Consider the following 17404-nt stretch of genomic DNA (forward strand, 5'->3'; position numbering starts at 1 on the left):
CCGGCTCTGGTAACGCGTGAGCCCAAGAGAAAGCCCTGGGAGAAAAGCATGGCAATCGTGGAGCAAACAAAGGCCCCCCCCACCCCCCGCCCCATCCCGGTCGTATTTCATCCCCCTTCATTATCAGGGATCAAGGAGACCAGGCTAAAGCCTCCCTCTCATCACTGTATGCAACGTCTTGCCCTCACTTGAGCAGCAAGAAACCTCTAAATAGAAATCAATAAATCTTTAGTACGAAAACGTTCTTCTATACCAAATTGAAACTGAAAAAAAAAAAAAAAAAACACCTAAAAACACATTTAGCATTTATTTGACGTTAGGTAAATGGAATGTTGAATACTGAGTTTTTCAACACAGCAGAAGTATAAACTACATTTCCTGTATACCTTGATAACCACGACAAGTAATTATGTTATATATAGGCCTGCCGTTTACCAATGACTACAAAGCTAGAAATTAAAATCGGGCCACAATTAAACAAAACAGAACAAACCCCACCAGCCAACCCACCCAATTCTGTAGTCTTATCAATTAACTTCCTCCAGACTTAGCTCGATGAAATTACAGGGAGAAGAAAAACACCCCAAAACACTTAAGAGCTGGTGTTAGCGGGCTGGTCTTTGAGGGACACGATGCCTCTGGCTGGTGTGTGCATCGGTTGTGGGGGGGGGGGGGGGCGGGACAGGAGGTCGGGCCCAGCTCTCCGCCCTTGCTCCTCTATGCTGACCCCTCCCGCAGTAACACAGTCTCAGGAGGAAGCCGCCTTTACACTCCAGTTCCTCACCTTTTCCAGGAAGACGGAAACAGCGGCATGAACGTACACTAAGTTATGGGGGTCTCACACAGTAGTAGGTCTCCCCTGCCCCCCAGGCTGGCCAGATGGTGCCCCTCCCTATCAGCTCAGCACATTTACTCCTTTATCATCAACATCCAGAAAGAAGGCAACTTGATAAAAAAAAAAAAAAAAACAAAAACAAAAAAAACCTCTGCGTTCAAACCCCAATTTTAACATGTCCATCGTATTCGGAGTCACAGATGGGCGGGGTCTGAGACGCTAGGGGTGCTGGGGGAGCCCGGGGCGTTGGGAACACCAGCCACACCTCGGGGCCCCGGTCAAAGGGCAGCCCAAGGCTGACCCGTCTGACGAGGAACCGAGGCCCAGAGAAAGGGCCTTCAACAGGGGCTCAGGGAAAGCGAGCCCAGTGCCCTGCCCACCAACCCACATTCTTCCCTTCAATGTGGTCGGAACAAATTTAAAGCTTTACGAAAAAAAGAAAAACAAAAAACAAAAAACAAAAAAAAAAACAAAAGAAAAAATGCATGGAGAGAAAGACAGAAAACACAGACCAGTCCTGGGTCGAAGAAAGGAACAGCACCTTTTATTTAAGATTTACAGAAAAAGTTAGCACGTTTCCACTTGGAGATATTTCCTAAATTAACAAAGTCTGTTTTGAGGAAATAAACACTGAATACATATTTTGAATGGAAATATAAATGTTAAGACACACATGAGGCTTGTTTCCTGATTGGGGTCTAAGATACACATACAGAATACAGACCTTACAATATTACAGTCCGTGACACAGATGCGGGAGATGGCGACCTTCGGCCCAGCGAACCCCTTCCCAGCGACCCAACGACCACTAGCACAGTCGGAGGGATCCACCGGCTCTCCGCTCGGCAGACCACCCGCAAGAGGAGCAAAGTACGCGGGCACCGCGCCAGCCTCTACTCCGGGTGCAGGGCTCCGCCTCCACGGGCACCAGGTGACGGTACTTACTCGGAGATGCCGTTTGTGAAAGCGACACCTTCACCCGAACGGTCCCAACACGGTCCCAAATCTCAGTCTACGACATCTACGGTCTATTCCATATCCAATAGGATGCATTTGGGAAAAGAGAAATGTAGTAACTGAACGGACACAGACTGTCAACAACTTTCCCGTCGCTTCCCGATCCACCAAAGCCACACCTGTGGCACGGATTTCCAAGCAGCTTAGTTCCTGACTTCTCCGAGTTTTCTGGAGTCTGAAAACACTTTCTCTACCCTCCACTCAGTATGTGATAGTATCAAATTGCCTATTTGCCTTAGAAATACGTTCCTTTAGGGGCAGGGAATGCTGTCTCCACAGTAAAGCAGGGATTTTTCAAGATGATATTAAGGAACACAAAGTAACCTAGTGAACATATTTGAACCAACTTCAGGAAACAATGTAGCCGTTTAGGGGGACTAACGAACCCCAGTCCTCTCTGCTGTGACTGGGGGGGGGGGGCGGCCTGTGCCTCAGACGGCAGGGTACAGAGTGATTTTTAAATTTTTTGACAAAACAAATCCCTTCACAAATCGAATTCCACATCATTTTTGAAATACAATTACAGACCTTGAACAATATATATTTCTATAAACCAACATTATTTCCATGTTTACGTTACGCTTTTGTAAAGGAAGAAAGAACTATAAGTACTTTCACATAGCATCTTGGATTTACAAACGGTAAATATCCTGTGCTCAGCAGAGTTAATGAGCTTAAAATCCAAAGACCAATCTCAGGTCCTCCAAATTAACATCACAGTGAAATATTAAGAGTGGAATTAAAGTAATTTTTAAATCAGTCATTCACCACCTAAAACACTACAGTTCAGAGTAACTTTTATTAAAGCGACCCTCCTAGATGACCTCGACTACAATGTCCTGGGGGCGCCTCAGTTCTAGGGCTGGGCCGGGTCACCGAGAACACACACACACCACACACACACACACACACACACACACACACACACACACACACACACCCACCCACCTTCTACCCTGGAAGCCTCTGTGTCGTCCAACGGCCCCAGAAGGTGCCAGTGAGAGCCAACAGGTCGGCCACGGCCACAGCCATCAGGCCATGTGGCGGCCGCTCCAGATTCAGATTCAAGGCTGGCTCTGATCGTAAGAGGAGTCTCTACAATGTCCTATCGACCCGACCCCACTCCGTCCCAACGGTGTCCTCAGCAGTGGGGGAGGGGCCAGGGCCAGCCTGCTACAGGCAACAGCAATAGCAAGGCAGGGCAGCGTGAAAACAGTAGCAAAGCTCCCACCTGCAGCTCAGCAAGCCCTCCCCCCCCCTGCACCCCTGCACCTCTGCACCCCTGCATGGGCCGACATTTCTTAAAGATACAGTGTGCCTGAATGATCAGCATGCTTTAAAAGGTACACCAAAGAATTATGTGCCCAAGCTCAACAGCTCTGTGTAGGCCAGAAGAAGTTATAAAGCGGATCTAATGTGTAACTGTCTAGTCGCTGTCAGGTTCTTGGACGGACCCTGAGGGACATCCTCCCTGGCTGGTGACAGCGCCTGGAAGGGAGTGTGGAAGGGAGTGTGCGTCTTCCCAGACAGTACAAGGAACAGGGTGAATACAGTGCATGCCATTTTCCACCTGCTAAGGGTAGTCGGCTTTCCATCAATGGCCAGTAAGTCAGTGGTGATTTCTAATAGGCTAGGTAAAACAGCAAAATAGAACTGAAAAGGGATCAATACCAATGTCCCTAACCAGAAATCCTAAAATACACAGGAGCCAGTATACTTCTTAAAACAAAAAAAGGGAAGAAAAAGGAAGGAAGGAAGACAAACCTCAGAGCCAAGAAGCAGCCAGTGACAGACTGACAGCGTGTGGAGACTCTTTTCTAACCAGACTCCATTCTTTCAGCTAATGACAATCCTTTAAATTCTTATTCCAAAGATAACCAGCAGGCCTCGGCAATTACTTTCTCTGTTCAAAGATGTTTAAAGGCTGAACGTAACGGTTCTAAAAGCGTGGAACGCTACGGCCCGCACGAGGTAGAAAGAGGCCTCACCAGGCCGCACACAGAAGTCTTCCTGATCAGAACCACCTTAAAATGGACTTAACAACCTAAAGGGGCTAAACGTGGTCGAGAAGCGTTAGGTCAGAAACCAAGCGAGAAAGGAACCCAGAAGACCTGCCCACGTACGGACGTCTGCCCTCTCCGACAGGAGCACAGCCTCCTCGCCAGCTTGGCCACACGCGGGGCCTCTGGGTCACCAAGCCTCCCCTTTCCGCCGCGCTGGAGGCAGCAAATGGAGGACTGGACTTAAAGACGCTCGTGCTGTTACCAAAATGGCACACAAAGTCACCGCTCGTGGTCTGCCACAGCAGGCCCCACACCACTCACATCAGGCTTCGGCCAAGACCCCTCTCCAAGGGCATTCCTTCATCACTGGAGTTTCACATCCACACATGGGTGCATTTTTTTGTCTTTCGGAACCAGATGCTAACTTACAATCTCAGCTTTATTCTCAGCTTGGGGACAGTGCCCAGGCAGACCCTTGCTGGGTATGCACGTCACCACCCCCGGGCAAACGCTGGCTCTCCTCACACACTTCTGGTCCCAAATCTTAGGCAAGCAGGTCAGGGCCAAAGAGACACGGGAGTCCCGATCGGGTCGCTAACGGTTCAGGTCTCACACGGTGCGTGTGGCCTGGCCGGTGACACCCCAATTACGAAAAGTCCTGTAACGGCCACTCCCCTGTCCCACCCCCCAAACCCTGAACACTTCGTCTTAACCCCTTCTGTGCTTGTGCGTGACCGTCCAGCGAAAAGCTCGGCCTCAGACACACGCTGAAGGCGGGGGACCCCACAGCGATCACCCACGAAGCAGGCTAACCCTTCCTGGAGGGCGGGACAGACAGGACTCGTCCATGCACCGTGCGGGTTCTGTTCACCACACGGAGCATTCCTGTCATGAGATCTGGCCTACATTTCCTGTTGGTTTTTAGGAGCTAGCTCCCTCTTGAAAAAAACGGGTTATTTTCAGTCGGGAGACAGAGATGTAACAGACACAATTACAAAGAGGGTGTGGAGATGCACCCAAATCCATCACCATCAGAGGCAGACGTTTAACTCTTGTATTAACTCTGGAGGGAGGCCCACATGGGAGACAGAAGCCCCTAACAGGTGCATCAACAGAACGGGAACCTCTACTGCCGACAGGTGCACATACTTCATGGGACCTCTATCATCGCGGGAAACTTCCAGTCTCAGAACAGCTACAACCTCAACTTTTATATATTCCAACAGGTTTCACCTCTTCCGAATGCCTTGCGCTCCTTCTCGTAGCTACCGCCCCTGACCAGGCACCAGCGTGGGGTAGGAAGATGGACTGCAGCAATTAAGTGGGGCCGTTAACAACGGTTCTATGTACAAGAACAGTCACCTCCACAACAAGCAGTTCAAACGGCAAGACTAGAACGTGTTCGGTGTTGTCCTGATCTCTTTACAAAACGAGGGAATTTATGTTCGGTTAGTAGCATAATGGATGTGTATCGTGGCAGACAACCTTCCTCGCCTCCTAAGCTCTTTTCAGAACAGGAGCCCTGTCCACTCACCTTCAGGAAGAGCCGCGGGTGGGAGTGTTCCCCAGCAAGACCGCTGCTGCCATCTGGAGCGGGACGGCTCTGCCCCACGCGGGACCGTCTGCGTCCTGCAGGAGCTGAACACACCTGCCACTGCCTGGTCGCCCGCCTGGTCACTTCCCGACATCCTCGGGGCGGGGGTGGGGGGCGGTGCCTTCCCCGGTGGAGGAACACCGCGTGACCCCCATCCCTGCCCCACCCCACACCCTCCTGTGTCCTCGGCTGACGCCACTCAGCGGACGTACGGGCCCGTCATCCCGGCAGGCGCCTCAACGGGGAGGAAAGCCCCTGCTCTCCGGCTGACTTCTGGTGCCCCCGGCGCGGGCTGGGAGCCGGCCGGCCGCCTACGCAAAAGTCACCGCGCTACAGTTTCAAACGGGCTCGACCCTGCTTGCGATAGTTTCCTGACCCGGGCCACTCCTACACGACCTTCCTTCGCACTTTCCAATTTCGTAACTAGTTCTCCGCCAGCCCTGCCCACACTCACGTCCGGGCCTCCCGCCGCGTCCGAGCAGAGCCACCCGCCCAGCGCTCAGCCACAGTCTAGCGCCCGGCCGTGCTCCTCAGACCCAGCGTCTGCCACTCGACCCCCACGTGCACGGGGCAGTCAGGAGGAGAGCTCTTCATGCCAGAGCAGAATTTATACTTTGGGATAAAAATGGAATGATGGAGATTTTATTGTTTTTATTGTTATAACCATTATTGTCACAATAGCGAACCACCGAGTCCCTGCAAGGCGTCAGGTACCCCAAGTGTTTTACATGCGTTACAGTACTTAACGGTTAGAACACAAGTATTAGTCAGAAACTTCCATTAAAGGTAGAACGCGTGTGAAGAGTGTGCTGGGAATGACCGAGGGCTCCTAACACGGTAACGTCAACAGCAGTCCTGCCTCCGGGAGCTGAGGGGCAAGTGTGGCCTGTGCCCCTCCATGCAGGCATGCGGACGCCCCGGGGTAGGACAGCGGGCGACACCCAACACTCAGTCATTTAATGTGACAGCTGACGTCCTACAAAAGCAACCGATTAAGCTGTGGTTGTAAATAACCTGATCGAGGTATCCCCAAGATACTGGTCGCTGCATCAAAAGTTAAATGGCTCGTATGATACTGAAAATGAGATTCTTCCTACAAATTCACTGTGTCTAGTGTCATAGTAAAACTGTGTAGTAAAAAAAGGACAGAATCGAAACCCTTCCTGCCTTCGGTGTTGGAAAGCGGTTTCGTGTCTACAGTGCTGAGTGCATTCCAGCTGGCAACGGGGCAGCTGACGCGGGCTCCTCCTACTGTGTGCGGCTCGCTCTCTTTCCGGCGGTGCGGGCGCCGGCAGTGTTCGGTACAAACTCGGTAAGTCACGAGCCAGAGGACGAGGGTGGCCTCTAGCAAGGCCAGCCCCTTCGGCGTGGCGTCCTCGTCGCAGGCCCAGGGCAGCCCCGTGTGGCGGGCGTCCCTTCGGCCTGACATCTACACGGACCGCTGCGGGAGGAGTGTGCCTCTATCGTGAGATGAGCGGGATCGGGTAAATGGCCTTGCCTGGGCATCTTACCTTGGTCTTAAAATTTGTTATCTGTTCTCTTCATTGTGTGTGTTATTGATACCAGTGAAAACAGATTATCACACATCTTCCATAAAATGACTGGGGTACGAGTGTCACTGAGTGAGTGCGTGGACGTGCCACCTGCAGCAGGCATCTGGAATATTACAGCATTTAAGTGCGGTACGGGGCAGCTGGGTTCACATCCAACTTGGCTGATGTGGGCTCCCGTAAAAGCTGTTACCAGCGAAGGCGAAAAAGATAAGAATTTGCTCTACTAAGGGAATAAGAAACGAGGTTACAAGACACTTAAATCACATCAACTCCCTCACAGGCCTTTGTCACGCAAGCGTGCGATCTCCGTCTATTCTCTTCATCGTTTCACCATCAGGGCAACGAAGCACTTGGCAGCAGTCCTTCCGATATAAGTTTTATTTCCCACGTTTACCTTTTTTGAGAAAAGTTTAAACCACGAGTGACCTAAGAGATCTTGAAACACCAGCTCTGTGACAAGCCCTTATTCCAACCAAGGGTGACAAAAGTAGGAAGGAGAAACAGCAACGGGTGCGTGGCCCGAGGAAGGGCCGGTCAGCGCAGACCGCAGCCCCACGGGGCCTGACTCCCTGCGCCCCCGGACCAGGTCTGCACGGTGCTTCTGTAACGCGCACTGCGCCTCTTGCTCCCGAAGGCGGCCAGCACAAATACGCCGTGAACGCGTGCTGTGGCTCTGGAGCGTCAACACATAACAGACAAGGCTTTTCGTTCACCCGAAGTGGTTTTAATGAACAACGTAATCCTGTGAAAATTAACTCTAATGGAAGGCTTCTGCAAGCCACGCAGAAGTGGCCTGACATCAAAGGCCTGGTGGTTTAAACGTTGTTGTATAAGGAGCTGAACGCACGTGATGGGAACTATGTATCGCCTTCAAAATGCAGGAAGGTATAGGATTATAATGTAGTTAATATAGAATATAAACATAATTAATAAACTAACCACTTCTAAAGTTCCAAAGAATTAAGAATCAGTTAAGTCTACTGATTATAAAATGCTTCCTCTAAGTCTCCCCGAGTTCAGAACAAATGTCTAAACCGGGAAGACCACGCTCACCCTGGTTACAACGAGAGTCAGGCTGCCCGACCCTAACCAACCCCCGCTCCCCGCCCCCACCCGCCCCAACCCCCCCCCCCCGCACCTCCCTGCCCTGGGCCAGGGGGCCCCTGAGCCCAGGCCTCTGACTTGTACAGCTTCTGACCAGGAATGACAGAGAAGATTTCAGCAGCCTCAGTGCCTTGCCTTTGATTGGATCTGACGAGGGTGTAAGTAAAAACTCAACTGAATGGTGGATCAGAATGCGATGACAGAAAAAAAAAAAAAAACCCCATTAAAAATCTTTTTACATATAAAAGCCGACTTTAAGCAAAAGGGATCTACGGACCTGAAACTTTTTATTTTTAGCATTCTTTTTCTTTGGGATGGGAATCCTCATTTTTAAAAATTCTTTACGATACTAATCATAATTCCGACAAGAAAAAAGGAAAAAGGAAAAAAAAATCTGTATAGAATTGGTCTCTTCCACGTTTCAATAAGCCCCCTGGAAGGTTAGTGAGCGCCTACTGCATTTTCGTGAATGTGCCCGAACAGAAGAGAGGTCTAGTCCCCTGTGCACATCAGATGGCAAGAAAGTTCCAGTCCCGCGCATGTGAGCAGCCCCCACCGCTACTGGTGTTGAGTCCCCAGAGAAGACCCCTCTCTGGGTGGCTCTCTGCACCCGCACCCCATCAGACTGCCCGCTGCCTGGGCCCCCGAGGACACCTCACAGGGGAAGGGCCCCCTCGTCAAAAGGGAGGAAGCAGCCGAGGCTGAGAGACAGTGACCGTGGCAGGGGCCGGGTCACAAGGGCCACCTTGTCACCCAACAGGGCTAGGGGCTACTACCTTGTTCGAAAAAGCCCAAAGTTAGCAAGTCCTCATAAATGTTCTAAAAACAGGCCTCCTGTCTACAGTGAGGACGAGAGGCCCCCAGGAAACAAAACAACAAGGAATTAAAACTGGAATAGAAGCTCCTCGGGTAGTCACTAGAATCGGGAATCCAGAGCCCCCTCTGGACAAAAAGTGCTACGCTTGCATTCTGAGGCTGTTTTTTTGTTTTGGTTTTAGAGTGGCAAAGACTTTAGATTTGATGACGAAGTCCAGATGTCATGATACAAGGGTGGGAACAGCCTCAGAGAGCTGTCACTCTGCTTCTGTGTGTTCTGCAAATCCAGAAAATAGAGGAGTCGTATTACCATGGTAGTTGTGACTCACCTCAACACTCAAGTACCTAAGAATATGCCAGACTTTAAAGGACCAAAACCAGGGAACGCGGGAGGACATTCCTCCGTGAGCCCAGGTCCAAAAGCCGCTGAAAGGCACCACGACAGGTAAGCCGCCCTTCTTCCCGCCTGAGGTGGGTGAGTGCACGACGGCCAGGGTCAGCTCGAGTGACACAGCGCGTCGTGCCAGGGCCAGAGCGGGCTTGCGGTGACGTGGGCCAGGTTACAATGTGAGGGCTACACGGAGCACAACGTTCCAGAGACAGACTGCGAGAACAACTGCACTACGTCCAGACCGGAGCACATGCACGCCCGCCTGTGCGTACTCTGCGTGCATGCGTGTCTGTGGCGCTCACGGAGGCTGAAGTCGTCGCTTCTTCCGCCTCCGACTCGCCCAGAGTTTAAATGACCTGAGACTCACCTACGTTCGCCTGTGGCCAACACCAGTGTCACGCGTGTCAAGTCTGACTCACTGGTGCTTCCACCTGGGCAACTAAATGGCCTTCACGTGAACGCCAGTTAACGCTAGGATTATGATTTTACCTCATTCTCAGTTAGGGACGCAGAAGGAGATGAACTTTTGCTAAAAGGAGCGCACGACGCTGCTGCAGACGCCCGATTTCGCTTCTTCAGTGGTTTGCATGCGTCAGACAGGTGTTTCGTTGCTGTAAGACAATTTTGGTTTATAGAGTAAAATTTGAAGTCTTCTGCCCTCCATCTCCTTCTTTTCTGCTTTAAAATCACCCCCCTAGTAAGTGAGGTTCTAAAGATAAATTTCCCGGGCCGCTTTGTGACACTAAAGGCTTAACTTTTTACCGCGAAAAAACCTCACTCTAAACAAGGGCAGACTGTACAGTGAGCCCCAGTGTCCCCCTGCCTGGCCCCCGAATCCATCAACCTGGGGCCCAGAAGGCTCCATCCACGCCTAGTTTCACGTCCCCCTGGCCACGTTCTTCTGGTGTGCATTCCACACCCCGTTTCACCTGTAAAAAGCTCAGTACGTGTCTCTGAGACAAAGTCTCAAATACAAGCGCAATGCCGCGACACCATTCTTAAAAGTAACTCTCGATCCCTTCGTATCATCAAATATCCACTCAGTGTTCAAACTGCTCGTAAACGTCTTCCTTCCAACAGTCTATTTAACCGAGTTTTAAAAACCAGCACAGCACTTGCTGCAAGATAAGGGAAATGAATCCATTTCCAACCCTCGTTCCTCCCGTGAATGTTTCCTTCCCTAGGTAAGAGCTGGAGATGGTAAGCCCCCTGTGATAAACTATCAGATACGATAAAACGACAGTGAGAAGGTAAGGCGGCCCAACTCCCCCTTCATTCTTTTGACGGTTACTTTTCACAAACATTCAAAGCCAGTTTTCAACGCGTGAAAGGGAAACAACTAGTCACTACTTTTACTTCCGCTAATACAGTAAGTGAAGGATCGGCTCCTAAAAGGGGTGGAATCTATAGCAGCAGCTGGCACCAGCAAGTTAGAAACACGGATGTTCCTGGTTGAAGGAACTTTTCTAGTATCACTTTAAACTGAAAATAAAGCCCAACAGAAATCAGTAGAAAAATAACTTCAATAAAACGTAGCTGGATCATTAGAACAACTTACACATTCAAGCAGTTGATCTTTCAGCTGCGCGAGAACGTCCCTCCACCTTATCCTTGGACCCTGGGCCGTCAGAGCCCCGGGCTCCCCGGACCCTGGCCCAGCCCAGCTCCCCGTCCGTCCACCTGCAGCCCACCAGGCGCCTGGAAGGGCCTGCCAACAAGGAAGAAGCGCTAATGCCCACATTACCTGCCTGGCTCTTCAGCGAGGTGGCGGCCTCCATGGCCTTGCAAGAACCTGTTCGGGCCGTCTTGTCACTCGCCGTCTCTCTCTGTTGTTAAACAAAAGAAACAGGAGAACAAGAGGAAGGGAAGAAATCTGACGTGAACCGACACGGGTTGCCGAAACGTGCGACAGAAAGGTCTTCCTCTGGAGATGGGCTCCACGCGCGCCAGGAGGGGGACCCCGCCTCACCCCTCTCCACTCTGCCATCTGCTGGGACAAGGGGGCCAGCGGGGCTGCGCCTCACGACCTAACGGTCATGCTGCTGAGACTCTTCACGTGAGCGGCATTTGATGTGCTACTCAAATCTGCCTCTGAATTCAAAGTGGAGTCGGGGGTCCGCCCCCCAGGCTGTCCCGTGAACCTGAAGGGGCCCCGGGTCAGTGCCAATGTCACCGTGCTGACCCCCCACTCGGAGGGGCCCCGACTCGGAGACCAGCTCCAGGTGAACTTCACAAAGGTCATCCGCAAAGCACGTTTCACCACCGAGAGACTCCACCCAAAAACACGGTACGGGGACCGTTTTTGCCTAGCACTCGGAACCAGAAGCAGGTGTAGACAACCTCTCCCGACAGCCCCAGGGGCCAGGGGACCGGGTCACAGGACTGTGCAAAAGGGAACAGGCGCACGGCACGGGGCGGCACCTGGCGCATCCAGGGCTCCGCGTGTTGGGAATTCTGTAGGACACACTTACTCAGATTGATAACTAAACCCGAGGAGACACCACTACTCTCTTTGTTTGCTATTTCCTGAGCTATCAGCTAATCAAACATTTCTACCTAGCTACTTAATGCGAGTTTTGATATTTCAAATGTCCAGGGCCACACATTTTTTTAAGGTAAATATGAAATGCAAATATTTCAAAGCAACCGAGGTCACTACGATTGCCGGCAAAGGACTGCTCTAACACCAGGTGGCCAGAGGGCACAGTCACCACACGCAGTGCAGCGACTCAAGGTGAACATTACCTATCTCAGCACTGGACACTTGACAGGTGCCCCAGAAGAGGCCCTGGTGGCCAGAAACACTGGGCAGGGCCCGTGTGCCCCCTGAACTGCAAAAGCAGCTTTGAAGTAACAGGGGCGCCCGCGTGGCTCAGTCGGTTGAGTGTCCGACTCTTGGTTTCAGCTCAGGTCGTAACCTTGCGGTCTGTGGGATCCAGTCCCGTGCTGGGCTCTACGCTGATGGCTGGAGCCTGCTTGGGGCTCTCTCCCTCTCTCTCAAAATAAATACATAAACAATTTTTTTTTAACGTTCAAAAAAGAGAAAGAAGACAGAAGATGTGGTGGCCGCATATTTACGCTTCAACGACATGCGGAATTCATTTTCCATTCCAAAAATACAGCAAAACAATAAAGGAGCCTCCTAACTTAGGTTAGAAGATGGTATGAGGCTTTACTCAAAACCGTAAGTACACAACTACTCTGTCAGAACGATCGCTAAACAGCTTTACACTAAGACATAAGACGCAAAGCCTGTTGGGGCGCCTGGGGGGCTCGGTCGTTCGGGCGTCCGACTTCGGCTCAGGTCACGTTCTCGCGGTCCGTGAGTTCGAGCCCCGCGTCGGGCTCTGTGCTGACAGCTCGGAGCCTGGAGGCTGATTCGGATTCTGGGTCTCCCTCTCTCTCTGCCCCTCCCCCGTTCATGCTATGCCTCTCTCTGTCCCAAAAATGAATAAACGTTAAAAAAAAAAAAAAAAATTTAGGGGCGCCTGGGTGGCGCAGTCGGTTAAGCGTCCGACTTCAGCCAGATCACGATCTCGCGGTCCGTGAGTTCAAGCCCCGCGTCGGGCTCTGTGCTGACAGCTCGGAGCCTGGAGGCTGATTCGGATTCTGTGTCTCCCTCTCTCTCTGCCCCTCCCCCGTTCATGCTCTGCCTCTCTCTGTCCCAAAAATGAATAAACGTAAAAAAAAAAAAAAAATTTAAAGATGCAAAGCCCGTTTACGCTCCCGGTTCATGGAGAAGCTCACTGGACGTGTGAGACAGTTTCCATAAATGACACTGAGTCATAAAGCACATTGGAAAAGGCTCCCGCTCCCTGCAAACATGAGCACCATACGCCAGGTGGGAGAATCCGCCGTCTCTCCAGCTATGTGGACCCTGGCCAGGCAGACTCGGCCCCCTGATGCACGTTCGACACCCACTGAGCACCACCCCAGAGGAAGGCCTCCTGCCTCCCACAGGCATCCACTGAAGAGTCACACGGGAGGGCCACAGTCCTCCAGCCTGGACAAACCCGGGGTGCAGTTACCTTCCGGAGACCGTGCTTGTCGGTCCTGAGTCTCTTCCTGGGTGCGTCTTCAATTTCAACGTCTTCAGGAGGGTCCTGTGTCCTCTTGGTATGGTTTCTTTTTTTCCCATTTACGTTACCTTGGAACAGAGAATGGGCGAAACTGACGTGAAAAGCACTCCACGAGCCACCCTCCAAAGCACTGCTCCCCCAGCCGGGGCACGCGTGCACCAACCCAGCCCAGGAGGGTCTCCTGCAGGGCCATCGGTTCCCAGGGCCCGAGAATTAAGGGCCAAACCTCTCTGCATTCTGCACACGTAACATCGAATACTGGAGAACGCTTATCTCATCTACAGATTATTATATTGGTATTGCTCATAATAACGTTTTAACGTACTAGAGCATTAAATGTAAATATAACCCAGGAGTTTACTAACACTCAAAGATGGAGGAATTTAATAATTTTTTTTTTTTCCAACGTTTATTTATTTTTGGGACAGAGAGAGACAGAGCACGAACAGGGGAGGGGCAGAGAGAGAGGGAGACACAGAATCGGAAACAGGTTCCAGGCTCTGAGCCATCAGCCCAGAGCCTGACGCAGGGCTCGAACTCACGGACCGCGAGATCGTGACCTGGCTGAAGTCGGACGCTTAACCGACTGCGCCACCCAGGCGCCCCAAAGATGGAGGAATTTAAGTGGAACTTTAGAAAGGACACAACTTGCTACTTTTTATACATTTCCTTAAAGAAGCATGTTGGGTAGCAGCAACACGGCTGCGGTGTCTGCAGACTAAGGGTTTTCTACCAGTGGTTTGTGCCAATTACGTGTTTCCAGGAATATCAACTAATCCAAGTCTTAACGTGTTCAAACAGTACTGACCTAGAAAAGTGAGACATAAGGTAATCTTACGGTGCGGTAAGAATTCGCAGTGCAAATTCTAGAGAGGTGATTAATTTGAACGCGCCGATGTTTATTTCAAACACAAACCCAGCATTTCCATTTGCACGACTCTCTTACAGAGGTGCAGGGCTTATCCCTGGACTGTCCGGGAAAAACATCCCGTGGGAGGGCAGCGCTGTCCTCAAACCTTCCTACCAGGCGGGACAGAGCCCTCGGGCCAGGAGTGTGGCGCCCAGCAGGAGGTCACCCCAGCCGGGGCAGACACGGGCACAGAGCTGAGCGGCCGGGCAGTCCCGGGACGGCGTCAGCCGGCCCCCTCCCGGCCACAGCACCGTGGGCTGCCGTGGCGGCACAGGAGAGGTGTGCCCGTGGAGGTGTGGGGGCGGTGGCGGCTGCTAGGAGGCCGTCCCCACGCAACCGGCACAGGGCGCCGCCAGCCCGGCCTGCCGCAGCCTCCACCGCCCGGCGTGCCCACCCTCCTCGCAAGTGTCCACTGAGCCACAGACACCCGCTAGCAGCAGCCGCCATCCGGCGGCTCACCTTCACACAGGTGAGGTGGGGCCGCAGTCCTCGCGGAAGACGTCCCCTGGGCCCGAAATGACACAGCAGGGGCTTCGTACACAGGTAAGCAACGTGGGCACCTGCCTGACTTCCTCACACTGAGGCCGTGGCACAGCTTGTCCCACAAACACAGTCTGCCCGCCATCTTGGTCACCGGCACGGGGGCCCCGATGGGGAGGCCGGGGGGCCCCCAGGACAAGCACACACTGGACACACACACGGAGGAGACCAGCCCTGTCCCCCTGTCTAAGCACTTGGTAGCCGTCCCAAGTGACCACACGTGACCCACAACCACCTGCACACTTACTCCAAGGGTAGTTAAATCTGGCTTCAGGAAAACCCGACTCCTTCTTAAGTAAGCCAGTCATTGAAAAGGGACACTCCTCTAGATGTAGGGTCCTGACAGAGTCAGGTGATCTTTTGCCTTTTAAAGAAAGTGCACGAGGGGCGCCTGGGTGGCTCAGTCGGTTAAGCGTCCGACTTCGGCTCAGGTCATGATCTCGCGGTTCGTGAGTTCAAGCCCCGCGTCGGGCTCTGTGCTGATGGCTCGGAGCCTGGAGCCTGTTTCAGATTCTGTGTCTCCCTCTCTCTCTCTGACCCTCCCCCGTTCATGCTCTGTCTCTCTCTGTCTCAAAAATAAATAAATGTTAAAAAAAAAAATTAAAAAAAGAAAGTACACGAATCCAAAATATGCTTACTAGTCTACCTGACAGCATTTGCAACAAATCCTGAACTGGACAAAGTCAGTATTAACATATGAGAGAGTCGATGTGGAGACCCAGAGGCCCTAGAATCAAGATCCTCCATGAACGAAACAGAAAGGTCTCTAGTGCGTGTGCAATTGGTCAGATGCACCAGTGCTGGTCCAGAAGCACGAGCAGGTGCACACGAGGAAAGTGCGACTCCTTCTGGCTCTCGCCCCCCTCTAGGGGGTCTTCGAACACTTTACATCTGGCCTCTCCAAAGCTCTTCAGGACTGAACCTTGAGGTACAGAACTGTTCTGTATTTAAACTGATAACCGACCCATCACGCTTATTTTTTACGTTAGAAACGTCGGTTTTCCACAACACGTGTCCAAGCGCACACAGATGACAAATCTGACCGTCGTCACGGTTCCTCCAAAAGCTCACAGTGTTAAGTCTCCCTTCTCTTTCCGTTCACCAAAGCAAAGTAGCATTTTTTTGATATTTAAACTGAAGGCCTGTGAAAAACCAGAGGTCACCCACATTTAAGGTCAGTCCACAGTCACCTTCCTCACCCTGCGAGCTCTCCAGCAAAGAGACCAGGAAGGCCCCCCTGCCTGTAGGGGCAAAGCCCCTTGCGAGGGGCAGGCACAGCCCCTGCTGGGACGGCAGCCTCGCCAGGGGGCCACAGTCCACGGTCGGACTCTACCGTGCCACGTAAGCCCGGGCCCCCTTCCTTTGGGTGTCCTCCCCTACACCGCCCTGCCGGCTGCAGGGGTTAGAGCGCCCGCTGCGCTAGGGCACAAGAGCGAGGGACCCGAGGCCAGACAGAGGGTGACACCGAACAGCTCTCATGCGACGATGAGGGAGGAGCCGCAGACAGCGGAGGTGGCTTGATCGCGCCCACACACACCCTGGCTGCCGGCACGGGCAGCAGGGGCAGGGCTGGGGAGGGTGGCCCCGCCGCCCCCGGGCTCCCAGACCGGGGCTCGGCCGGCCCCACTACGCACACCGCACACCTCAGCAGAGCGCACTCGCTCGGCTCTAGGTTTACCGGAGTCTTCTTCAGGCTGGGGAGAGGCCACGAGGGCAAACTTGGTGTTATAGCGCGCCTTCTGCTTCTCGTTGAGCATGTCCCACTGGGAGCCGAGCAGCTCTTTGACCTCCTCGGCCGAGGCGTCCGGGTGCTCTGCGACCACCTGTGGGCACAGCAAGGGCGGGGTGAGAAAACCACACACCTGCAGCCCACTGGGGGGTCCGTCCGCACCAAGTCCAGGCACGGCCCCGAGAACCCAGCACGTGGCACACTTACCCCCGCGTCACGGAGCTGTACCCCACAAAAGCTTCAAAGAGAATTAGTGAGGATCTGCTGCTATAACTCGTCAGAAGTTTATAAATAAAAGCAGCGTGGTGAAAACCAGTCAACAGAACTTAGGACAACTCAGGAAATAATAAATGGCTAGAGAAAAATACATATTTTCCCCAAATCACTAAAGTATTAGTAAGTTACAATTTTCTAGGCATCCTTGACAAGTCAGCAGTGGGAAAAGTGCCCCGCGAGCGCTACCTGTCAACACGGGGGGCGGAGGCTTGGCTTGGCTTTCCATGACCCATGACTCGGGCGCCTGGCCTGGATGGATGACACAGGGGACGAGGCAGGAGCACCAGGCCCCATCACCGCCCGGGTCGGCACACAGAAGCAGGCCAGAAATGCGGACCTCGGGCCACACCCCGGCCTTCCCCAAGGTCTCCGGGGGACCCAGAGTACCCTGATCAGGTACCCGGAAGCCTGATTCCTGGGCCCGCGGCCTTGGCTGCATGCTAACAACCCGGGGAGTTGGAAAACCTCTGGTGCTCAGGCCACACCAAGGCCGGGTCACGCTCTGGGCCTGACGTGGCTGCTGTGAGGGCTCCCGGGGGCCCCGCTGGGCTCCCAAG

At 52.8% G+C, this 17404-nt stretch overlaps 1 protein-coding gene across 3 annotated transcripts in view; it reads right to left on the reverse strand.

Moving 5' to 3' along the window:
- The window catches only part of NSD2 (nuclear receptor binding SET domain protein 2), a 93473-nt gene that overhangs the window by 23118 nt on the left and 52951 nt on the right, over window positions 1–17404 (reverse strand). For 2 of the 3 annotated variants that reach the window (XM_047094235.1, XM_047094236.1), the window contains exons 6-9: window positions 16521–16665; window positions 13342–13460; window positions 11058–11139; window positions 9803–9924 (exon numbers count right to left, since the gene is read on the reverse strand). In XM_047094235.1, the coding sequence (XP_046950191.1) occupies window positions 9803–9924; window positions 11058–11139; window positions 13342–13460; window positions 16521–16665 (468 nt within the window). Of the gene's footprint in view, window positions 1–5604; window positions 7186–9802; window positions 9925–11057; window positions 11140–13341; window positions 13461–16520; window positions 16666–17404 lie in introns of those variants that run through there. The other variant, XM_047094237.1, reaches the window with a different exon arrangement.

The sequence above is a fragment of the Lynx rufus genome, unplaced genomic scaffold (genome assembly GCF_022079265.1).
Source record: "Lynx rufus isolate CCGP_SWC_20201006 ecotype Redwood Valley unplaced genomic scaffold, mLynRuf1.p SCAF_38, whole genome shotgun sequence".
Classification (NCBI taxonomy): domain Eukaryota; kingdom Metazoa; phylum Chordata; class Mammalia; order Carnivora; family Felidae; genus Lynx; species Lynx rufus.